General features: G+C 41.4%; 2 protein-coding genes across 2 annotated transcripts in view; both read right to left on the reverse strand.

The window, feature by feature from the left end:
• The window catches only part of SCRN1 (secernin 1), a 65,010-nt gene extending 59,674 nt beyond the window's left edge, over nucleotides 1-5,336 (reverse strand). Inside the window, exon 1 of the mRNA XM_055314844.1 lies at nucleotides 5,129-5,336. The gene's annotated coding sequence lies outside the window, so the exon portion shown is untranslated. The remainder of the gene's footprint in view (nucleotides 1-5,128) is intronic.
• Nucleotides 5,337-15,791: 10,455 nt separating this feature from the next.
• On the reverse strand, nucleotides 15,792-25,081 carry FKBP14 (FKBP prolyl isomerase 14). The gene is made up of 4 exons (XM_055314856.1): nucleotides 24,722-25,081; nucleotides 21,757-21,908; nucleotides 20,055-20,182; nucleotides 15,792-17,278 (listed from the first exon to the last, which is right to left on the reverse strand). The coding sequence occupies exons 1-4, from the start codon at nucleotides 24,916-24,918 to the stop codon at nucleotides 17,120-17,122; spliced, it is 636 nt and encodes a 211-aa protein (XP_055170831.1). The 5' UTR covers nucleotides 24,919-25,081; the 3' UTR covers nucleotides 15,792-17,119.
• Between the last annotated feature and the right edge of the window lie 484 nt (nucleotides 25,082-25,565).

The raw sequence follows: 25,565 nt of genomic DNA on the forward strand, positions 1-25,565 counted from the left end.
TCCCACCACCACAACCCCTGCCAACCACAATTCCATAGATTCCAAATCTTGGATCCCCATACACTGTTCTTTCCACCTCAGGAGTCTCATAACTCAGCAGGCCCAGCACACTCCATACTCATGCTCTCCGATTACCAAGGGTCCCTGAGCACGTACTCCTGGTAGTCCTTCTCCATCCACTCTGTCTCCATCCAGCTTCTATACACACCCAGTTCTGTGAACAGTACCACACATCCTAACCAACCTCCACTTTTCTGTTAATGATCTAGACCAACACAGTGTAATGAAAGACAGATGCAAACCACATAATATATTTTTATGTTTTCAAATAGAGCTACCCTACAACCCAGCAATTGCACTGCTGGGGATTTACCCCAAAGATACAGATTCAGTGAAACGGCAGGATGCCTGCACCCCAATGTCCACAATAGCCAAACTGTGGAAGGAGCCTCGGTGTCCATCGACAGATGAATGGATAAAGAAGATGTGGTCTATGTATACAATGGAATATTCCTCAGCCATTAGAAACAACAAATACCCACCATTTGCTTCAACGTGGATAGAACTGGAGGGTATTATGCTGAGTGAAGTAAGTCAATCAGAGAAAGACCAACATTATATGGTCTCATTCATTCGGGGAATATAAATAACAGTGAAAGAGATTAAAGGGGAAAGGAGATAAAATGAGTGGGAAATATCAGAGAAGCTGACAAAGCATGAGAGACTCTGAACTCTGGGAAATGAACAAGGGGTAGTGGAAGGGGAGGTGGGCGGGGGGATGGGGTGACTGGGTGATGGACACTGAGGGGGGCACTTGACAGGATGTGCACTGGGTGTTATGCTATATGTTGGTAAATTGAACTCCAATAAAAAATATAAAAAAATAATAATAATTTTATGTTTTCTAGGAGCCACACCTAAAAAAAAGAAACTGGTGAAACTACTGTTAATAACATATTTTATTTAAACTGAATATATCTAAAATATTAAATATATAATCAATACACAATTAATGAGATATTTTGAATTCTTTTCATATAAATATTTAAATGTGGTGTGTAGTTCACACATCTCAGTTCAGACTATCCACATTTCAAGTGCTCAATAGCCACACGTGGCTACTGGCTATTGAATCAGCACAGACCTAGGCTCTCATTCATTCCTAAGGACTGGTTATTGCTGGATAAAGAGATTTTGAAGACTTTTTAAAAATAACTTTGGCTTATTGTTCCCCAACAAACACAAATTGCACATAGTTAAGTATTTCCTAAATTCGTGATTTTAAATATCCTTGGCATATCAGGGGAATTTAAGTGAATGAATATTCACGTTCACACTCTAACGCAACTTATCCTTTTTTTAAACAGCATACATGGTATCATCATCTGTCTGTACTTGCACATAATCATCCATACCTAGCTCCTATCCACTTCACCACTGCAAATTATTCTCCTTGTTCCCTGCAACCCATGCACCTTCTCCTTCTGCAGATATGGAATGCCCACAAGAGATATTTTGTATCCTCACCACCTCCTTGCAAATACTAACCCCTGCACACTTTCCAGCTTGACTTTAGTAGATCTGTGGTTACTGGTATATAACCAAGAGAATTCAAGTTCAAATTCTAGAAAGAGCCTCTGCTTCAAAGAGCTGCTTCAAAGTTATTTTAAACTAGGCCCATTGTTTACCTTTTACTTAAAATTAGACATATTCAAAAGCTATTACACATCCTACTTTGGTTTCTTTTAAAAAATGAAGTTGACATCCACATGCAGAAGAATGAAACTGGACCACTCTCTTGCACCATACACAAAGATAAACTCAAAATAGACGAAAGATCTAAATGTGAGACAAGATTCCATCAAAATCCCAGAGGAGAACTCAGGCAACACCCTTTTTGAACTTGGCCACAGTAACCGGAGAAGGACAAACAGTGTATGTTCTCATTCATTTGGGGAATATGAATAATAGTGAAAGGGAATATAAGGGAAGGGAGAAGAAATGTGTGAGAAATATCAGAAAGGGACACAGAACATAAAGACTTCTAACTCTGGGAAATGAACTAGGGGTGGTGGAGGGGGAGGAGGGCGGGGGGTGGGGGTGAATGGGTGACGGGCACTGAGGGGGACACTTGACGGGATGAGCACTGGGTGTTATTCTGTATGTTGGTAAATTGAACACCAATAAAAATTAATTTATATAAAAAAATAAAAATAAAAATAAAATAAAAAAAGAAAAAAAAAGAAAAAAAAAAATGAAGTTGACCTAATGATTCTCCACAAACGCGAGCCACGCATTTTTAAATCATAGATTGTGTTTATCTTAAAGAATATAAGTAAAATTACATTTTTGGTGCTTAAATATAGAGGCAGTCTAGTCACTGGAAAATGTGTACATGAGGTACACAGAGCTTAAGAATTTAAATGGTTTTGAATTTGAAAACTAAGATGTAGCCACTTACTTTAAATACCCATGGATTTTTAAATTCATGTTACAGTTTGCTTTTGAATTGCTCTGTTTGCCATTCTAATAATGACAGGTTTGTCCCTTTAATCCAGGCTGTAAAAAGGTGGCATGTGGAACCCTGACCTGGGCAGTTACGAGACCTGGACTTCAATTCTCACTGCCAGTTGCCAACCAGCTATACGACCTTGGGTGCAGCCCAATCACCCTGCTGGATTGAGCTTCCTGGGCTGAAAAAAGAGGGTTGACAGCAGAGTGCTCTCCAGGCTGCTTCCAGCTCGCCATTCCTGACCATAGCACTAATCATCCTCTATTTCATTATCCCTGGAACACTTGCCTCCTCATGCATCTCCTCTTTCCTAAATGAGAAGATGGCTGGCAGCACAGCCATGAAACGGGGAAAAAAAAAAAATCCTAAAATGAGTCACCTTTCAAGAATTTATCATTCTCTGATGCCTGGATGCTTGATCATGGAGCTATACAGTTCTTCCAATGAAACTTGCTCTAAGAACCTGGTATTTGTCATGTACTGTCCTTGGGTGATGTTTACAACTAGACGCTTAAGTCTTTTGAGAGCCACTTGCAGGTATAAAATAAACAGAAGTTTTGTATCAAACAGACAAAAGCAGCCACATAAATCGTCTTTAGCGGAGCCTGGAGAAAATCAGATCAAAATCACAGAAAATTTTAATTAGGTCTTTCAGCTTTCAAGAAGTTGGAGAAGATAATTATAGCACTCCAAACTTCCCACTTCACCTCCCCATGACCCTGCTGCGCCCTAAAATCTAGCCTGCTGCAAGAATCCCTTCCTACCCCTTAGGACCAGCTGCAGCCACACTCCAGAGCTTTCCCTGCGGCTATTTCTTCCCCAAGGCCTAAGTCAGGGGGCAGCTGACGTTAGCTGTGGTCTCTAGGCTTCTGCCTGGCCTGATTTTTCATGCTGCCATTTTGAATTAACGTAGGTTTCCTCTGCAACCCGTGGCATCTTGTGGTCAGGCCTGGAACACGGCTGGCGCACACGCACACACACACCCCACCGGGAAGCTGGACGCAAGTGTAATTCAAGACCATCACAGGTCAGATTGAACAGCACATCCAGAAAGCTCTACCAAGTCAGTTTCGAGTCACTGCGAATGACGAACGACGGCTTCCTCAGACGCACTTGCATTTAATGGCCATGTGAAACCCCTAAATCCGAGTTCTTGTCAATTCTCTGAAAGTTCGAGCGCCCCTCCGGCTTTGCAGACCACACTCAGTGATGCTGCCGAGTAACGGGCGTCCGGACAGACCAGCGAACCGAGCACTGAAGTGCATGACCACAGCAGAAATGCATGGGTGCCTTTCACCAGTTGGGTCCGGGCGCCACCGCGAACCCCGCCACCCCGGCTCCCAAGAACCTCCCCGAGAGCGGCGGGGGGGGGGGGGCTGTTGGGTCAACTCCCGCAGCCCGCATAGACGAGACGGCTACAGCCCGCGCGTTTGCCCTTAAGGGGAGGGCAGTCCCTGGCCCCGATGCCCGCTCGCAAACCCGAGGGCCCGGGGGGCAGGGCGCAGGGCCAGGTCAAGGACAGCGGGCCCCACCAGGCAGCCTTGTTCGGCAGGTGCGCTACCTCCCGGGAAGGTGCCGGGCCCACTCCAGCGCTGCCCCCACCGAGAGAGCTGCGAACCCCGGGAGCAGCCCGAGGGGTGGAGGGGGGTTGGGGTGATGGAGGGGTGGGGGGATGGAGAGGTGGCGGGGTGGAAGGAGTGGAGGGGGTGGAGAGGGCGGAGGGGGTGGAGGGGTGATGGAGGGGTGAGGGGATGGAGAGGTGGCGGGGTGGAAGGAGTGGAGGGAGTGGAGGGGTGGGGGAAAGGAGGGGGTGGGGGATGGAGGGTGAAGGGGTGAAAGGAGGGGGTGGGGGATGGAGGGGTGGAGGGGTGGAAGGAGTGGAAGGGGTGGAGAGGGTGGAGGGGGTGGAGGGGGTGGAGGGGTGGGGGAATGGAGAGGTGGAGGGGTGAGGGTAGGAGGGGGTAGGGGATGGAGGGGTGGGGGGTGTAGGGGTGATGGAGAGGTGGAGGAGTGGGGGTGGACGGGTGATGGAGGGGTGGGGGATGGAGGGGGTGTAGGAGTGATGGAGGGGTGGGGGATGGAGGGGGTGGAGGGGTGATGGAGGGGTGATGGAGGTGGTGGGGGAAGGAGGAGTGGAGGGGTGGAGGGGTGGAGGGGGTGGGGGGCACAGGCACACACCCCAGCGGGGCAGCAACTTGGCTACAAGGAAAAGGAAAAGCACCCAGAGGTCAGGGCATAGGACGGGATTGGGAGCACAGCGGGGGGACAGGCTCAAAGCAGGCGGCAGTGCCCGCGCCCCGGGGTGGGGCGTCCCCGTCCCCGTTCCCGTCCCGCGCCACCCCCACCCCCACCCCGCCACCCTCGGGTCATCCCCAAGCCGGGCCGGGGCCGCCTCTCCCCCGGCCCCCCAGAGCCCGCAGCCTGCCCCAGCCCCCATCTGCCCGCGGGCCGGGAGCGACGGGGCTTGGCAACGAGGCACGGCGGCCGGCGATGGCGGACGCGGCTGGAACGCCCGGGAGAGGCGGCTGCGGCCGCCGTGCGCCCCGGCCGTGCTCCCCGGCCGTGCTCCCGGGCCGTGCGCCCCGGCCGTGCTCCCGGGCCGTGCCTGCGGCTCACCTGCGGGGCGGCGGGCTCCGGCGGGCTCTGCGGGGCGGATGCTGCGGCCGCCGAGGGTGCGCGCGCTGCGGCGGCGGCGATCACTGCGGCCACATCGGGGGCTGCGGCTGCAGTGGCGGAGGCGGCCGTCGGGCGCTTCCCCCTCCCCAGGCTCGGGCGCCCGGGCCGCCGCCCCCCGCTCACAGCTGGCGCGGCTCACGTGACCGCGGGCCCACCCCCGCCTCCCCCACCGGGCCCCGGGCCGCGCCGCACCCGCCGCGTCTGGGCGCCGGGGCTGCAGCGCCGCGCTCGGCCCGGGAGGGGAGGGCGACTGTCGCCGCAGAAAGTGGCTCCCTCTTGGCTCGATTTTTAGTTCTCGGTCACGGCCCGGGTTGCGGCTTTCTCGAAAGGGGGAACTTGGACTTTACGGAGCCAGGCCCCCGCCCCTCCCCGCGCACTCCCGACCTCCGCGGTGGGGCTGCTTCGTGATGGCCTCGGCGCCCCCGCACAATTTGCACAATTTGCCCGCGGAGAAGCGTCTCTTGTCTTGTACTTCGTCGACTCACGGGGTCCAAGGCGACTCCTTGCTTTTAAAGGTGCCGCCCTGCGAGAGCCTGCGCTGGGGACTTGGACGTGGGAGCCCAAAGAGGTCAAGTAACTCGCCCAAGGTCACACAGCACACAGCAAAGCCAGCATCCCATACCTGGGTTAATAAATCCACAGACAGGTGACAGGTGTGTTGATGCTGGCGTCAAGGTCATTGGTCAGGACATGACCATCCGTCTGTCACCAGATCACAGGCTCTACCTTTTATAAATTCACCAACTCAAAGGATATGAAGAGATAGTTCACAAGAGAAACGCAATACCACTCAGGCACATGAAAAAGATATTCATGCTCACTTGACTGCAAATCAACTATGCAAGGTAGCATTTTCCACCTATCAGATTAGCGAAATATTAAAAAGGAAGTTTTTATAACCTCCACAAGGGACAGTTTTGCAGTATGTCCCCCAAAAACAAATACATATATAGTCTTTGATCCAAGGATTCCATTTCTGTAATTTATCCTACCATACACTCATAGAGGTGTGAAAGGATAGGAGTCAAGGTCATATCTATTGATAAATTATTTGTGCTAGCGAAGACTGGAAGCAATTGTCCATCAATAAAGGACTGTGAAATATATTACAGCACATCAATACAATGGAATGCTATCCAGGTATAAAAATTTTTAAATGGGGAAAATCTATCTCTGTGTACTGATACGAAAGATTTCCAACGTATACTACGGGAGGTGAGGGGACAGGCCCATATGCTGAATATTGTGTGTGTTCTCATTTGTGGGGGGGGAATATGCCTGTACTCATATTAGCAAATGGATGGAATATCTTTGGAAGAATACAGAAGAAACAGTAATATGAGATGCCACCAGGAAGGAGAGTTGGGTGACGAAATACAGGGGAGGGAAGGGGACCTTTTTTGCATGTCTTTTGTGCTTGTGGTTTGCCACGTGAGTGAATGGATAGTGGGAATCAGTGGAATGCTGCAGGATAGAGCAGTGGTCATACACCCTTAGCACACAAAAGGACCTTATTGTGCATTTAGTCAACCAAGGAAACCATCCTTTTACTTTTAACCTGTTTCCCCCTCTTTATATTAGAAGAGGGTTTTTTTTATTTGTTTTTTTTAAGATTTTTTATTTATTTATTCATAGAGACAGAGACAGAGAGAGAGAGACAGAGACACAGGCAGAGGGAGAAGCAGGCATCATACAGAGAGCCTGACGTGGGACTCGATCCTGGGTCTCCAGGATCACACCCCAGGCTGCAGGCGGCACTAAACCGCTGTGCCACAGGGGGCTGCCCAGAATAGGGGTTTTTTTAAAGACTAAATATAATTGGATCCTGCTTTTCATTCAGACATTCTTTGCTTTTTAATTAGTGTTTAGATCAGCAGCTCTTAACATTTGGCAATGTCTGGAGATATTTTTGGTTGCCAAAATGGCAGAGGTGGGGGAGGTCTCTACTGGTATCTAGTGCATAGAGACCAGGGATGCTATCAACACCCTAGGATGCAAAGCACAACCTCCCACACCAAAAATTAACTGGCCCTAAATGTCAATAGTACTAAGGCTGAGAAACTCTGGTTCAAACCATTGATGTTTATTTAATGCAGTTATCAACATGGTGGGTTATAAATGTGACATCTTGCTACTTCCATTTGTTCCATCTGTTCTTTGTTTCTTCTCCCCCCCCCCCGCTTTTACTTGCCTTCTTTTGAGGAATTGAGGGGGTTTTTAGTATTCCATTTTATATCCATTATTGGTTTATTAATCATACTACATGTTTTATTTTTTATTACTCTAGAATTTACAATAGGCATCTTAAACATACCACTGTCTACCTTCAAATAATGTAATTTCAGGTGTAATGCAAAACACTTTCAACAGTATCCTTCTATCCCCCTCCCCTCCTCACCAATAAATGTCATTGCTGGCATTTATTGTAAGTGCAGTTTTGATGGTAGTGAACTTTCTCTAATTTTGTCTGAAAGTCATTACATCGCCTTCATTTTTTTAAAAGATTTATTTATTTATTCATGTTAGACATAGAGAGAGAGGGGAGCAGAGACACAGGCAGAGGGAGAAGCAGGCTCTATGCAGAGAGCCCGACATGGGACTCCATCCCGGGACTCCAGGATCACATCCTGGAGCAAAGGCAGGCACTTGAACCGCTGAGCTGGGGACCCGGGGATCCCCATCGCTTTCATTTTTTTAAACACTTTCATTGAGCATATAATTGTTGGCAGAGAGATTCTTTTTCTCTGAGCAATTTAAAGGTACCATTTTGTTGTCCTAAAACACTGTCACAAGACTTGCAGTTTCTAAGGAAAAGTCTGTGTATGATTATCTTTCTTCCTCTGTACATCTATTCTTTCCCCCCTGTATGGTTGCTTTTAAAAGTTTTTGCTTTAACACAGGCTTACAGAATTATCCTGTACCTCAGTCTGTTTTTTTTTTTTTAATCGTGTTTATCCCACTGGGGTTCATTAAACTTCTAGAATCTGTAGGTTTATAGTTTTCATCAAATCAGAAAAACTTTTGGCTATTATTTCTACACATATTTTACACATTGTACAGTGCCCCTCCCAAATTCAGGGACTCCAATTACATACATATATTAGATAACTTGATATTTTCCTACAGGTCATTAAGTTTCTGTTCTGTGTCCCCAACCTCCATCAGTCTTTTTATCTCTCTGCTTTATTTTGAATATTTTATTTTAAATAGTATTTCTTTGAGTTCACTTTTCTTTTGCAGACTCTAATCTATTATTAATAACATCAGTGAAATTTTTATATCAGATATTTTATCTTTTATCCCTTGGAGTTTTATTATTTATATCATTCATTTCTCTCATATATATTTTCCTTTAAGTCTCTGATTATACTTATATTTTAATAGCTGTTTTAAATTACTTAGATGCTAATTCCATCACCTGTCAATTTACAATCTATTTGTGTATATTGATTTATCTCCTGCCTCTTTGTCTCCCTTGTAATTATTCATTGGATGCCAGATTGTGAATTTTATGTTGTTGAGTAATGAATTTTTTGGTATTCCTTTAAAGGTCGTTGGACTTTGTTCTGGCAGTCGGTTATTTAAGGATCAGCTTGGCCCAGTTAGGGCTTGATCATAAACTACTTAGGAGAGGTCTAGGGTAGCTTTACCTCTATGGCTCCTTTAGCCCTTCTCCTATGGTATGACTCACATAGGGGCTCTAATAAGTGTTCCATGCAATCCATAAGGTGATCCTGGCTGGTAGAAATTTGGACAAGTTCCAGTTTTGTGTGAGCTCTGGAAAGTTTTTGTTGCCCAGCTCCCAATAGTTGTTCTTTCCTCAACCTTGTGGAGATTCATCATCTGCATGCATAGACTGGTATTCAGTCGATGACTAAAATGCAAATTTCTTTTTTTTTTTTTTAAGATTTTATTTGGGACACCTGGGTGGCTCAGTGGTTGAGAGTCTGTCTGCCTTTGGCTTAGGTTGTGATCCCAAGATCTGGGATGGAGTCCTGCATCAGGCTCCCTGCGAGGAGCCTGCTTCTCCTTCTGCCTGTCTCTGCCTCTCTCTCTCTCTCTCAGTCTGTGTCTCTCATGAATAAATCAGATTTTATTTATTTATTCATAAGAGACACAGAGAGAGAAGCAGAGACACGGGCAGAGAGAGAAGCAGGCTCCCCGCAGGGAGCCTGACTCAGGACTCGATCTCAGAACCTGGGGGTCACAACCTAAGCCAAAGGCAGACTCAACCTCTGAACCACCCAGGTGCCCCTAAAATGCAAATTTCTGCATCTCTTTCCCACTTAGTTTTCTGCAGAACCCTGGCCCACAGATTCTAACTGCTTTGACTTCCTTGGGCTCTGATCTTTCCTCAACCCACAAGACAACTGGGCTTGGTTTTGTTTCCCTACTCTTTGCCATGTATGGTTCAGGAATTGTCTCCTAACAGAAAGTTGAGGCAATTGTAGGTCTCATCTCATGTGTATCCTTTCTCTAGAGAATCACAATCCTGTTCTGCCTGCTGTCCAGTGTCTGACCCAAGTTGTCTTAGGTATTTGCCATTTTCCAGTTGCTATAACAGGATAGGAAGTCTCATATCAATTTTTCCTTTATAGGAAGATGTGGAAGGCTAGGAACACTGATCTTAGCCCCCTAAGGAACCAAATGTACTAATACAGAACGAACTAAGCCCATTATTTTCTGAACCATAAATGCATAGTTTGCTTATGGGAAGTTCTTCAACAATGCCTAATTTAACAGCACTTATGGAACACCTGTACCAGGAATTACATTTTTGCTACAAAAATGTAAAAGGCATAGCATAGCCTCTCCTCTCAGAAGTCAAAGAGGCAAGCAAGACAATTAATTAAGTATAAAGGTAATAAATGCATATATTCCGTCTTCCTGTCATGGTAACCTAAGCTCTAGGCACAGACAATTATGTTGATCTAGCACACTGGGAAAGGTAAACAAGTGTGAAAGATGATCAGAAATGAGGGTTATTGGGATGCCTGGGTGGCTCAGCGGTTAAGTGCCTTCAGCTCCACACGCGATCGTGGAGTCCGTGGATCAAGTCCCACATCAGGCTCCCTGCATGGAGCCTGCTTCTCCCTCTGCCTGTGTCTCTCCCTCTCTCTCTCTGTGTCTCTCATGAATAAATAAATAAAATCTTTTTAAAAAAAAAAGAAATGAGGGTTATCTAAACTTAGACCATTTTAAAAAATGACTGATGATAACGTTGCCTTTTCTTCTAACCACTGTTATTGTCTAAAGAACCCTACCCTGGGCAATGGTTTTGAGGAGCCAAAGTACACGTGTAATTGAGAAATAATGCCTTTAACACATTACTCAGGGAGGTATTTTCCACTTAGTGCTTCTTTTACTGTATAATTGTAGCAGGAAGAAAAAGATCTGTCACTGGGCAGATCTCATGGGGATGAAAAACAGACAGTCTTATGTGAATGAGACACTCGCATATGGGTTAGAAAGCCTGTGTAATTGCTTGGTATGTAATCTTACAAGAACCAAAGAAAGAAGCTGAGAGAAAAGCCATGGAATAATGAGAAAGAAAAGCACTGGTTAAGATTAGTCAGCCACCTGCCTTAATCCTATGACAGCCATGTTTAAGGGGTTAGTTTTCTGAATTTGGTTACCATGGAAACAAACCTTTAAAATGCCCTTAAATCAATTTACAGAATTATTGCCCATACTGAGTATAGGCAGCACCAAGAGATTTTAAGTATTAAAATCTATTTTAAAATTATTTTTAGAATTTAAATGACCCACTAAGCCCTTTGAATATGTAATTTAGATAGCCATAAATCGTATTTTGGCAAAAGGTATAAAAATCCTATTTATTATAATCAAGTGATGGGTTTATAATTTCAATTACTCAAATGTGTAATTTCAATGAATGTCTCCTATTTAATTTGAAATAACAGTTCATAAATGTTCTGGACCTGGTTTTAAAAACAAATTATTATGTATGTTCAATACTCATTGCTGTACCTCTAGGAGTCATTCATGAGTTTACCTGACTGTACAGATAATTTAAAGGAGAATTGCTGAGACCTTGTCTTGTGATCATCAAAGAACAGGCTAGAGGATTCTATGATCAGACTGGGAGTTTCAATCTAATCCAGTCTTGCAGATGTTATCCTAGTTTATGTATGTGGAAAAGGTCCTCCTCATACTATACACAGGCTTAAAATCGAGCTTGTTTTTAATATTCTAGGGACACTTGAGGCCACCTTTTTTTTTTTTAAGATTTTATTTATTTATTAATGACAGACACACACAGAGAGAGAGGCAGAGACACAGGCAGAGGGAGAAGCAGGCTCCATGCAGGGAGCCAGACATGGGGACTTGATCCCGGGTCTCTAGGATCAGGCCCTGGACCAAAGGTGGCGCTAAACCGCTGAGCCACCTGGGCTGCCTGGGGCCACCTTTTGATAGATGAAAGCTTCTCCAGAACTGTAGAAGTTGAGCCTCCTATATCTGCAATTTTAACACCACTGCTCACTTAAGATAATACAGGATTTTATAGGATACAGGATTTTTAAATCCTAAAATATAGGATTTTATATTAGGATATTTTAAATAGGATAATTTTAAAAGTTATTATTAGTTATTTTCCATTCTTCCAAGAACTAAACAAAGTCTGTCTAAATTGCTGTAGACATTTTGGGTTCAATTGAAGGAAGACCTCCTTCATGCTACCAGTGATTAAACAATGATTTGAGAGATTGAGAGAAAGTATAAAATTTCTGACTCCAGAGAAAGAGTATTTTATTTTAGACATGCTTCTCTTTTCCATGAAAGAGCAGAAAATTGGTACCATTTTGTTTTCTGTTAGATTAATTACCTGGCTTTCAGAGTATTGGGAATAATCTAGGTATATAGAGATATTTTAGTTTTTAAATTCCTAAGTATTCTTCAATCTCCTTTCCATTAACTTTCTACTTATTCAGTCATAAACCAAGTGCTAAGGTTTTTGCTATTATTACATCCCTTATACCATTGGTTCCAGGTCTTACATGCACCAAGGATTTGACTTTTTGTGTACACAGAGTGATTTATTCCTGGGGGTTGGAATCTGTGTCTGGTTCATTTTGATTTTCAAAAACCACCTATTATATTTTTGAAACAAAAATTAAAAGCAGAAATTGTTTACTGTCATATGAATTTCTCAGTCAATTTTTACTGTGAATATAAAGAAAGGATTGAGCTTTTAGAATTATTAGAACATTTCTAGAATAGGCAAATAGATAAAGTAGATTGGTAGTTGCTTAGAGAGTTGGGGAAAAGGGAAGATTCTTTTTGTTAGGAAAAATGTTCTAAAATTAATTGTGATGGGAGTGCCCAGGTGGCTCAGTCAATAAGTGTCCAACTCTTGATCTCAATTCAGGTCTTTTGTTTATTTTTGTTTTGTTTTGCTTTGAACTCCGGTCTTGATCTCAGGGTTGTGAGCTCAAGCCTGCATTGGGCTCTTAAAAAAAAAAAATCTGTAGAATTAATTGTGATGGTTGCACAACTGTGACTATACTAAAACTTATTGAGCCATAAACAGATCATATTCCATAAACAGATCATTGTATTACATATTAATTTTATGTCTAAAACTTACCCTACCTCAAAAGAGAGAGAGAGAGAGAGAGAGAGAGAGAGAGAGAGACAACCATTGAACATTGCCCAGCTCGGAAGAAATAGGTCAATGATAAAGAGTGAACAGTTTTGGAGAATTATTGCCATAGTAATAAAATGTTAGGAAAAAGGAATCCAAGGAGCAGAGTTGATTTATTGCTCAGTCTTAATGTAAGAATTAATTAACTTTAGTGGGCTGCTTAATTTTCTTAAAAATTATGATACAAAACAAAAAACCTTGAATACTAATGCATTTGGCAAGGAAAAAAAAAGGCACATGACATTTTGTAAAGGATTATATAACTTATCAAATTTAGCCAAAACAATGCACAGAACACCAGAGAACAATTATGCTATGGGGAAATTTGGCAATTCAAGTGAGGATTTCACTGCAAGATACTTTTTAGTTCTTCCTTACATTTCTGCAAGTAAAATGTTTTTCTTATTTCAAGGCAAATTTCCTATATTTATACTAGTCCTCTTCTTAGTTATTCTACATCAGTATATTACCCATTTAATTTAGCTCCTAACTTCAGAGCTACTTAAAAAGAAATCTAGAATGTCTCAAGTAAAATGTGTTCCACAGAAAATAGCTGCACAGCAATTCAAGGAGATATGGTCATAAAATGGAAAAAACCACCAGTATGTGGTTAGGTGTTATAATATCCTAGTCTCTTGCCCAGAGGTAAGATTATAATCAGTGGTATTAATAACATAAAGTACATTCTAGCAGACTAAGTCCAACAAATGAATGAGAAAGTGCTCTAAGAAATGAAACTAAGGTCCAAAGGGTTTCCCTACCCTTCCTTCATTCTTTATAATAATGAGAACTGTCCCTCAATGCCTCAATTCACATTGTATATGGAATTGTTTCTACTGCAACTGTTTACTGGAAAGGAAATTACCTTTACCCTATAGCAGTATGGAATAAATTAAAGAAATGATTTGTAAATTCCCAGAAATCCCCAGTGAGATATAATTTAGCTGTTACTAGAGACTAAGAGGACAGCATTCACTTTACTCTAGATTTTTAGAGTTAAACCTCAGCAAACATCTCATGTAATCTGTTTTTAGATCATAAAATAAAATTAATATTAATCTAGTTCCTAGGCACTTAGATTGGCTTTGTAAATTATTGGTTGACTCATACTCACTAAAGTCATCCATTTTATGCCAGAGGCTTTATTAGCAGTACAGGAGCATGAAGAACTGGGAAACAAAAGAATCCATGGATAGATAGTGTGCTGGGTGTTGCAGATCTCCTCAATCTTCCAACTGTTTGTATCTGTTTCTTTTCCCTAACAGTAATCTATGTATATCAAAATGAGCCACTTAATCCCTTTTGTAAATCAAAGTTGAAGGAATTGAAAAAAAAATATTACAATGATAATTCCTCTTTTTTAATAAAAAGATGAGAGACATAGTTTTTCCCAAAACACTCTACCAAGTCCCTTTTTCTCCTCTTGTATTTTCCAAACACTGAGAAATGATCCCTGCACTCAATTCAGGGGGGGCAGATAGCATGCTGATATCTGTAGTACTGTAAATGTACAGAATATCCTGTATATCATGAATAAGATCAGTACAACTTCATTTCCATAAGTAAAGATTCAAATGGCTGATTCCCCATCTGAGTCAGACATCATTGTTTCTTGTTATTTTTATGGCAACCCAGCATTTCATTTAATTACATAAGATATTTTATAGTGCTCATTTACTCACTGGGCATTAATCCTCATGATGTCCACCTATGACAAAATAAAATCCCAAACCAAAACAATAGTGATAACTACCACCAAAACCAAACAAACTAAACAAAGCCCATCATACACACTTTTGCCAGTACCAAACATTCACTATAAACTACTGCCCATAATGCTTAGTGTTTAATGCTTATTTCAAAACAATTTAAACTGAACCATGAATCACAGCTTTCCTTACAAATATATGGAAACAAAATAGATCATCAGAGGTACATTCAAAGTGTCACTATACCCCTCTCCTATGGCTTCTTGTCCATCTTCCCCACCTAGTTTCAACATAAAACCTAGAATAATAGTTAACAGTATCAATAAAGCTGCCAAGGAAACAAGTACTTGAAGAATTTTTCACAAAACCAATCATTCCCCAAATAAAGTTTTATTTTGAAAAGAATACAACATAGTCATAGAAATTTAAATAGGGACACATTTAGCAATACTCATGAGTCAAATTATATTACAAGTGAGGTCGCCATCTGTGTCTGATTATTCCCATGAATGGAAAGATATAAAGTTGCAGCTAAACCAGAGGCAGATAGCTAAAAACACCATAACTTATTTATATGCTTTCATTTCATACTTGTGTCTAAATATTTAGATGGGAATTGATGCAAATTCACATAGGATAAAGAAATATGCTGCCCAGATAATAAAAATTCTTTTTACTTTTCTTACTGTATCACAGATAGCGTCACCAGTGATTTCTGTACAAAGGAGCACCACATGGCAAGCTCTTTCCTTCCTGATGTAAACACAGCATAAGGCTTTTGGCATTGCGGTTCGTAACTCCCCCAGGTTGAGGAAAATAGCAGTGACAATTTAAGAGTTTTCTACATAGAGCTGATTTCATCAGGAAAAAAAAGGTGTTATATATGTTCTTCTCAAGACCTTTATGTTTTAGTGAGGAAAATTCAATATACAATTAGTGAAAGTAACTTGTATATGATGGAAAAATTGTTTGTGATTCTCTAAAAAAAACAAAACAAAAAAATCTAGAGGTAAACAAGAATGAAAGGCCTCAGACACACACCTGGACCCTCTCACAGCATAGGGTTTTTGAGGTAATTCAGTGCTAACCCCAAGATTATTCAACAAAACCAGAGCCATTCCTAGATCAGGGGAAGAATTCCAAAGCACCCAAAACAGCCAATTAACCATCTTCAAAGGATAAGGACCCGAAGATAAAAAAAAAAACAAAAAACAAAAAACAAAAACAAAACAGAACAAAACCAAAAAACAGCGTAGACTGCTAGGAGAGCAAATTGAAGAGAGAATTAGGCCCAATGAAGTCAAAGGAAAATTTTGCTTTTTCAATAGTAGAGGGCAATATAAGATGATGAATTAGGGAACTTCGATCTGGTTGCCAAGTTGCCTGACCTCAGGCAAAACAATCAATTTCTTTGAAGAATAATGTCCTCATCTCTAAAATAGGTACACTGAGATCCACCAGCTTTGTTCAGAGGCTTCAGAGAGATGAAAACCAAAGACAACAATGTACTTGAGATCCCTTTGGAACGATAAGGAACTATTCTTAGTAAATGGAGATTCAGGGACTTTTTTTTTTTTTTTAACATATTAAGGATAAAAGCCAATTTCAGGTAAAATTAGTAAATCTTCTATTTTTTCACCTAGGACAGATTTCTATGCAACAGTAGTTGCTGTGAGTCTGTGTCATTTTTTGATAAGCAGAAATGGGAAATTTTTGATTGGCTTATAAATTTCTCTCATAATACAATGTTATTGTAGTATAATATACTACATAGAGATTTTATTTAATAAACCAGGAAGGGTCATCAGCCACACTTAAAAAGGAAACACTGAATAAACATAACTCTACCTCAGCTCCAAACTCTGGCACATTATTACAAAGACCCAGAAACACATAATTTGTCCTATTAGTCATTAGAGGTTATTAGTCACTAGGAACGGAAGTTCATACAGATTAGGTCCTGGGCAGAACGTTTCAATGTATACATATTTCATTAAGTTTGTGACTCACTTCAGCATTGCACATCTCAGTGGGGCAGTAACTGTTAATAAGGCCAGTTCAACAACCACTTTCCTCTTGCTTAAGCAGACTCAAAAGCAGTTACAGATACACCGTTTCATTATAACATAAAAATAGTAAGCCTTGGGCTATCGCACATGGCTTTTCAAATGTCAGTATCTAACTTGGATAAAATAAGGGAAAAAGAAATAGAGGGAGCTGATTTGTGTTGTAACCTGTTCTTATGTTGGGCATGCTCCCAGCTGCAATATTTTAAAATTACGAGTAAGCAAGTAAAACAGAAGGCTTTATATGTGAAAGTGGAAAATGATCCAGAAGTCTTCTATTCAAAAACAAGTTAATTTTTTCTTCCCAATAACTCACCAGAAAGAAATGGGCACTTAGGAATTCTAGGGCTTCTTCTGAATGATATTCAGAAAAATACATAAAAATAAAAAACCGAGTGAGAACAGCACATTATTTAAAAATAAGACTTCCTTTACAAATGGTTGCCCTGTCTTTAAGGATGTGTGCCATATAAAATGGGCACGTGTGTCTCTATAACTCATCATGTTTATATGTAAATTCTCTGGCAGATATAAATCCATCTTTGTCTTCATCTTCTTTATCAAAAATATCCTCCACCAAAACATCATGATGACTTTCATTCACCACTGCACCATGCTTTTCAAATTCCTTCTTTAAATACACTTTAACCTACAAAATAATGGGTCTCATTAATAATTCTAATTCATAAGATACCCATATCAAGCCAGTTAATATCACAGAGTGGACTGGTAGTTCATTTGATTATGTGTAACAATGACTAAACAATTACAATGTATTTGTAATGACAGTAAAAGGTATTATTTCCCTGTAAAAACCGTTGCTATACTGCTACAGTAAAGACACAGAATATTGCTCAGAGGCGAAGACAAGGCTTATATTATCTGAAAAACACCCAAAGAAAGCATACTATCTGTTCTTGATCTGAGTCTAAATAAAGCCAAGCATTTGAAAGACTGCAGTCTTTCACTCCATTGAATTATCCAGATCTCATTTTCTAACTAGGGCCAGAATCCCAGATATTTCTCTTAAAATGAGATTAAAGGATAGCATTTTTTAAACTTATTTAAATTTAAAAAAATTTTTTTTATTAAATCCAGTATAATTCACATAGTGTAATGTTAGTTTCAGATGTACAATATAGTGAACAATTCAACAGTTCTATACATTACTCAGTGCTTATCATGATAAGTATACTCTTAATCCCTTTCACTTATTTCACCCATCCCCCACCTGCTTCCCAGCTCTTAATGGCATTTTTTAATTTAACTAAGTGTCTGGTAATAGTACATGCCATGGCCCTGGCTATGATCATGCCTCATGACCTTTCAATCTCAGACATTAAAGCAAAATCCAGCCTAATGAGTGCTTAGACCAAAATTTTCCACTCTCCTCCAGACATTTAAAGATATAAACAAAATACTGTTCTCACTTACCTACTAGATTCACCATAATGCAGTTCAACCTGCATTTTCATTTTTAATTAGAATCTCTATTACTCCTTCTGTTAGATCAATAATTTCAAATCCTTTCCCCCCTCCACCAATATGTAAATATATGACATACATTTATTTTTAAGATTAAGGAGGTTTAATGCAGTTGTTAAAAAAAAGGCGGGGGGATGATAAAGCTATATGGATTAATGTAGAATATATCTGGGCAGCCTGGGTGGCTCAGGGGTTTAGCACTGCCTTCAGCCCAGGGCCTGATCCTGGGGACCTAGGATCGAGTCCCACATCAGGCTCCCTGCATGGAGCCTGCTCTCCCTCTGCCTGTGTCTCTGCATCTCTCTCTCTCTCTCTGTCTCTCATGAATAAAATTAAATATTTTTTTAAATGCAGAATATATCTCTAGGATATACTGCATGAATAAAGCAAGATGCCAAATATTATGTATGTCCTGCTACTTTTTGTGTAAGAAAAGGGGAAATAGGAAAATGTATTCACATTTGCTTGTATTTGCATAAAGAAACACTGGAAAGATACATTAGAACCTAATAAAATGGGATGCAGGGGACATCTGGGTGGCTCAGCAGTAGAGCATCTGCCTTCACGCTCAGGGCGTGATCCTGGAATCCCAGGATCAAGTCCCACATTGGGCTCCTTGCATGGAGCCTACTTCTCCCTCTGCCTGTGTCTCTCATGAATAAATAAATAAAATCTTTAAAAAAAAAAAAAGGGATTCGAAAGGGGGTAGATCACAGAGTAGGAGGAGATGTGGGTGGGAGAAAGACTTCTTAATAAACACCTTTTTTAATTGGATAGATTTTTTTTTAACCACATGAATGTGTTATAAAAAATATTTTTTTAAATGAAAGGTAAGGGATCCCTGGGTGGCGCAGCGGTTTGGCGCCTGCCTTTGGCCCAGGGCGCGATCCTGGAGACCCAGGATCGAATCCCACGTCGGGCTCCCGGTGCATGGAGCCTGCTTCTCCCTCTGCCTATGTCTCTGCCTCTCTCTCTCTCTCTCTCTGTGTGTGTGTGTGTGTGTGTGACTATCATAAAATAAATAAAAATTAAAAAAAATAAAAAAATAAATGAAAGGTAATTAAAATTTATACTGGATAGAAAAAAAAGTCCAGACTAGTAATATTATGAGATGTTATGAATTTAGTAACTGTAGATCATGACCCTGTGAGCTCATAACAACTTCACTTATTTAAGACTTAATCATTTCCTGGCCATTAGAATGAAATTGATCGAAACATAAAAAGGGACTTGACTTCTGACCAACCAAGACACAACATAGAACATGGGCAAACAGAAAAACACAGAGTAGATGTCTACCTCCACTTGTCTTACCATAGCAGCCATACTAAAGACAAGTATGTGTAAAAATCGCTGCAAAAGCCTAAATAAATTATAGAGACCTTCTTGCTTTCTTCTTACTCAAACATTAAGATGAGCTGGGAAAGATCTTCTGATCTAGAAAACTCAGCCTGGAGTCTCCTTTCCCCAGGTGTCAACCAGAACAAAACAACATGTGGGTTGTTTGCTGCTAACTGCTAGAAAATTACAAGTGCATTTAGCAGCCAGTTCACAGTTTTAAACATAAACCATCAATATGAGCTATTTCTCAGAACATCTGTTTCTTATACAGCAACTCCAAAATGGGAATTGTGTTAGCAAAATGGATCTTTCAAAAATTCAGGGTGATGGCAAGATACAATGAACCTTAAGTATGGTGGGGAGTGGAGGGCAGGGGCAAAAGAAGGAATGATTGTTTTTAAGTCTCAATAAATTTCTCTCCAAAACAATGATTTCCTATTTTTTTTTAAAAAGCCAGTATTCACAGCATCACCATTTTCAGAAAACTTATAAATCATATTTTATCCAAATAAAAATAAGTTTTCTTTAAAAACACATTTTTTAAAAAAGTGATGAGAAAGAAAGAAACAAAGAAAGGAATAAGAGGAAAGAAATATCACCTCAGCTTTAGAGAGTTTCCAGTCATCGTTAAGATCCATTTCTTGGAATGACTCATGGGATCTCGGTCCATTTCGAATCTCCAGGAGATCAATGTTGAATATCAGTGTACTCTCTGGGGGAATTTTACCTGACATGAGGAGAGAGGAAGGTTAAGTTTCATTTAAACAATCCCAGAGTTTTGATGACAGAAAAGTTACGACATTGAACAAAATATTCTTTTCATTGAATTAAATGAAGAGCCTTCCTAACATTGTCACACTTAAATGACTTATAATTTTATTTTACTCAAACGAATAGAATAGAGAAGGAATAATCCAAACCAGTAGATAAAAAGCAGTCTGTTTTTGGCTTTGCGATTACAAATAGTTTTGTGCACATGAACACACACATACATACAGATATGACTAATGGCCTGGTATTAAATTTCAAATATGATTAAGATATTACATATTACATGTCAAGAATGACTTAAAGGGCTTTAGATAATTCAGAGTTAATTACAGTACAAATGATTTACTACCTTTGGCATCAGTAAAGTCCTGACCTAGGAATACATACAGTACTGCCATTTACCACTAGGAGGCAATATCTAGCTGGGTGAGATCTGGTGTCACACCCGCCGTATTAAAGCTTACCCCACCCTTTAAGCCTATTTCCTCATCTGTAAAATGCAGAATCTGTTGGGAGGATGAAGGAAGATAAGTCTGCAAAATATTTAGCATTATGCTTGATAGATAGTGAGCTCTCAGTATATGTTACTAGATAGAATTACCTCACCAGCTTTAAAAACAATGTGGAAAAGTCCGACAATTTCAGAAAGTTAGGCAATACCCCCTGATATAGAACATGATGCCTAGTTTCCTTATAATTATATTTAACACACAGGTCTGGGAACATGACAAATATTTCTTAGTTACCCCACCTCAAATCCCACATATTTCCATGAAAGCACATTTGTTAAATATTTAAAAGAACAAAACTTACACTGTGTGTCCAAGCTTACCATTCCAGATCTAGACAGAGAGAGGGCATGCACTAGAAGCGTCGACAAAACTGGTGTCTTTCCAAAGGAGGCATGCAAACATGGTACCAAAAGACTACAAAATTAGTATTATGTATATATTAGAACAGTTAGTTTCATGGCTCTCAGTTTAGAGGAAATTACTTTTTTAAAAAACCCATTACTTTGGTTAATATGGTAGTTAGTTAATGATAGAGGTCAAGGTTCCAGAACTGTTTATGATTAGCTCAGTTTTCCATTAAGATATAACAGCTTTGGGCAGCCCTGGTGGCTCAGCGGTTTAGCGCTGCCTTCAGTCCAGGGTGTGATCCTGGAGACCCGGGATCGAGTCCCACGTCGGGCTCCCTGCATGGAGCCTGCTTCTCCCTCTGCCTGTGTCTCTGCCTCTCTTTCTCTCTGTGTGTCTCTCATAAATAAATAAATAAATAAATAAATAAATAAATTATTAATAATAATTACTTATAAAAAAAAAAAAAAAAAAAAAAAAAAAAAAAAGATATAACAGCTTTAATTTGACCATTTCAAATGATAAGACACAATCATACTTCCTAAAAAAAAAATATACATCTCTACTTACTTTTAAGGAAAAAAAAAAATCCCACATAGTAGTTACTCTAATTTCAATCTCCTAAATCCAGAGAACTCCAACGCTATAGTAAAAATGTAGAATTGTTTATTACCTTTTCCTTCTTTTCCATAGCCCAGGGCAGGAGGAATGATGAGCTTTCTTTTCTCTCCTACACACATTCCCTTCAAGCCCTGGTCCCAACCTTTGAGAGCCTCCAGGATGCCCAAGGTAAACCAAATGGGCTGACCATTGTTATGTTTGTGACTATAATAGAAAGAAAACACATTAGAACTTTCTAATAACTTTTTTCTTATTACTATGGTGCATTTTTTTCCCCATCCATAAGTGGTTAAATTTGAAAGTTAACAAAAACAGTTACATACATGCGCACAAAACCAAATCAATTTTGTAATTCACTGTCCATATTTCTTGATGCAAATTTCACACAATTGACTCAGGTAAAGAAGGTGAGAGGGAATAATAATTAAAACAGTTAATAACTATTTGTGATTTATTGTGTACCAGCTATTACCCTAAATGCTTTGGCCCTTTTAACTCTGACAATGAGCTAAATATCATGATTTCTTCATTGTACAGAGGAGGAAACTCAGGTTAAGTGTGCCAGTATCTGATCTAACTCCAAAGTTCAAGGTCTTAACTACAATGATGCTGTCCCAGGAATATCATAAGGGGGGCAGAAGAGGGGAAAAAATAATGGAAAATAGGTGAGTTTGGGAAGGAAGATGAGAAGCTAAGGAAAATTCACTGCCAACCTTTGTGAGTCCATACCCACATGGACTTTGGAGTCAAGAGCATAGCACCTTCAAGCCTATCCACAAACTCTCCCAATACACTGCCTGGTGATGGCTCTGATAGGTGGAAAAGGCTGCTCTTCAACCCTGAACCCCACCTAGGCAGTGGTCACAGGCATCTTCTGTGAGGCTATGCAAGGAAGCCTGGAGGAGTGGCCCCTCAAGGACTGAGGGAGAAGGAAATAGCCAAAGTATCCTGGCTCATGTGCTGGAGAGAGGCCAGCCTAAGAAATCCAGCTGGCTGAGCTACTAGGGGACTTGAAGGCGGAGTAGTACCTGAGCTCTGAATAGCTCCCTTTCAGGGCAATACGGAAAGTGTTCTCAGGGACAACTTATAGGTGAGAATGAGATATCACTGTACTAGATTAGTTACTAAATCCAGGTAAAGATCATTACTTCTCCTTTTCCTTAATTTCCCCCCATGACTAAAGAAACAAACTGCTGACTGTACAACATTTTGGGAAGGCTAGAAAAGAATAAAGAAGGAAGAAAACAATCTGCCACCCAGTGCTGACTACAGTTTTGGCACATTTCTTGTCACAGCTAAAAGACTTAAGCTACGTACCACACAGGCTATCGTTCTAGAAATTGCAAACATGCTTTACGATGGACCATTTGATGGTAATTAATCACAATATTCAGGGTTAGTAGTTCCTAACCGTCTACACTGAGGCTACATGACAACAGTTCCCTCATCAGGTACTAGAACATTAGTAGCGAACTCCCAAATAATGTCTTACAGCTACCACCAAAGTCCACATACCATATAGGTTTTTCCGTTCGGGACCTGAAAGAAATCAGGCTGTGTCTAATAGAGATTGGACTAAAAAATAAAGATGTGATTGAAAATTTTAAATGCAAGTCTTAATACTGGTTAATGTGGCCCTGGCCTTGTCAATAAGGAGATAAAGCTGTTGAAAATTCTATGGCAAGCCACTGTTTTTGTCAAGTTTTGCAAGGGCTAACAGAGTTCAGAGAAGGGTGCCATTCACTTCTCCAAAGCCTCAGGACAGACCAGGTCTGAACGCCCAATGAAGGCAGGTCATCAAACCAGGTCTAGGAGGGGCCACAAAGCTTCACTACTTTAGTTCATGCCGTTCTCTCTACCTGGAATGTCCTCTCCGCCCCCATTCTCCACTGAGAAGGAACCCTCCACCCATCTTTCAAGGCCCATCTCAGTTATGATCTCTGGGAAGTCTTTCTCTTTCTCCACCTCTTGGAGCATAAATAATTCCAGACCCTGGAATTGTGCTTTGTGAACACTTTGAACGTTCTGCACTATACGGCATGAGTTATTGACTTGTCTTCTTCCTCTCTGTAGATGATGTACACGCTGGAGGCCAAGAACCCAACACCTCTGCATCCTCAAGTCCTGACTTGTGGCTGTCCAACAAGGGTTTGTTAGATGAGCAGAGAAATGAATGGAGAAGGATGGAGGAGTCAAAGTTTTTTAATCTTCCTAGTATCAAGCACAGAGCCTAACACAAAAGAAATGCTCAATAAATACTGTTGGAACGGAATAAAGAGAATCAGTGCCTAATTCGAAATCTGTACAGTCGTAAAACTTTTCCATGTTGCAATTTCTTTGCTTATAGAACAGAAATAATGATAGTGTAACCACCTGAAAAATCCTTCACTGTAGGTATTGGATTAATCTTCCATAACCACACCCACACCCATCAATGAAGTCTTTGAATTTCTAGAAAGAAACAAATAATGAAACAAATCATGGTACCGTGCCTTGACCAACATGTCATCTGTAAGAACAAAGATTAAACAGATCAATGGACCAGCATTGGCATATCCTACAAGCAAATGAATGATTGTGTATCCTTCTCATGATGCCCGCTGTGAAAAGTTTTAAGTAAATTTCACCTACACCAAGTGAAAAATGGAATTGAGTTATTTTCCCTCGGGATTGTTGTTTGAAAAATAAGAATTCCTTTAAGTCTTTTTCTCTATGTATTGCCTAACTCTAAACCTAGATAATTCTGCAGTCTTTCAAAGCTTCTAGTTCTGATTTTTATAATAATCAAAAAAAAAAAAATTTAACCCTTTATCCCTCACCACGTTTCCAGTAAGAACTTCAAAGGCCCTGTCACATAAGGTTGTCGTTAGACAATTTCCTTTTCCAAAGAAGGAAATAACATATTTCAGGTTTTTGAAAGAGAGGTAAAATCTGGTATAGGCTAGCTTTCCTGCCCGAGAGTTGGCATCGGTGGGCGGGTTGTTCACGGTTTTTACCTCCAGGGTATAATTACTTACGTGGAGTGAAATAAGGAGCCATCCTTTTCTAAGTAGCCTTCATAGTGGACCAACATCAAGTCCCCCCCTTTGGTCTTGCGATGGCAGATGAAAGGCTTCTGGAGCACCTCGATCTTCACTTCTGGTTCAGGGATCAGAGCCCCACTCAAAGAAGTGACCAACAGCGTCAGCACCGCGTTCCACAGGAAAAGCCTCATCTTGCTGCAAAAGGAAAGAAGTTCCTACAAAAACAGAGAAAGGGCCCCCGACCTCATGGAGCTAAGAACGTAGCTGGAGGCTTAAGGACGGCGGCCTCGGGCACGTTCATGACTCCCCGTTCCTAGCAGACGTGGCACATTTGCTACGACAACTTTCCCACGCCTTGCAAACCCACCTCCAAAGAGTTAAACTCCCAAACCGGGGTCTGACTGGCTCCCGGAGCTGGGCCTCCGGGGAAGGGCGGCTTCCCATTGGCTGGCGGTGCTGTCCGCTGGAGCCGCGCAAGCCAATGATGCTGCAACAATGACAGCGGGGCGGAGCCGGGGCCGGTCCGGCTGCGACCCACCCACCCACCCCCCGCCCCGGGGAGTGGTCCTAGAGCCCGTCGGGTTGAGAGAAAGCCGCGGCCTCGGACTTTGCGAGACTGGGGGGTGCGGGGAGGCGCGGACCTAACCGGAACCCCCACCCCACCCCACCCCGGCGGATTCACAGCCGTAAAATTAGGCGGGCTCAGCTGGCCGGGAAGAGTCCCGGACCCGGGGGAAAGGGTTTCCGGAAAGACTCGTTTACTCTCACCGGTGCTGAGAGACCACCCCCCCCGCCCCCCCAGAATCCCGCAATCCCGCTGCTGCGGTGATCTGACTTG

This window comes from Nyctereutes procyonoides, unplaced genomic scaffold, assembly GCF_905146905.1.
Source record: "Nyctereutes procyonoides isolate TBG_1078 unplaced genomic scaffold, NYPRO_anot_genome, whole genome shotgun sequence".
In the NCBI taxonomy this organism is placed as follows: Eukaryota; Metazoa; Chordata; class Mammalia; order Carnivora; family Canidae; genus Nyctereutes; species Nyctereutes procyonoides.

Coding starts and splice junctions, on each gene's coding strand:
- FKBP14 (XM_055314856.1), bottom strand. CDS start 24,918: ATGAGGCTTTTCCTGTGGAACGCGGTGCTGACGCTGTTGGTCACTTCT. Junction 20,183..21,756: donor CTATGGAAAAGAAGGAAAAG/GTAATAAACAAT, acceptor TCCTCATGTCAG/GTAAAATTCCCCCAGAGAGT. Junction 17,279..20,054: donor GGAAACTCTCTAAAGCTGAG/GTGATATTTCTT, acceptor ATTATTTTGTAG/GTTAAAGTGTATTTAAAGAA.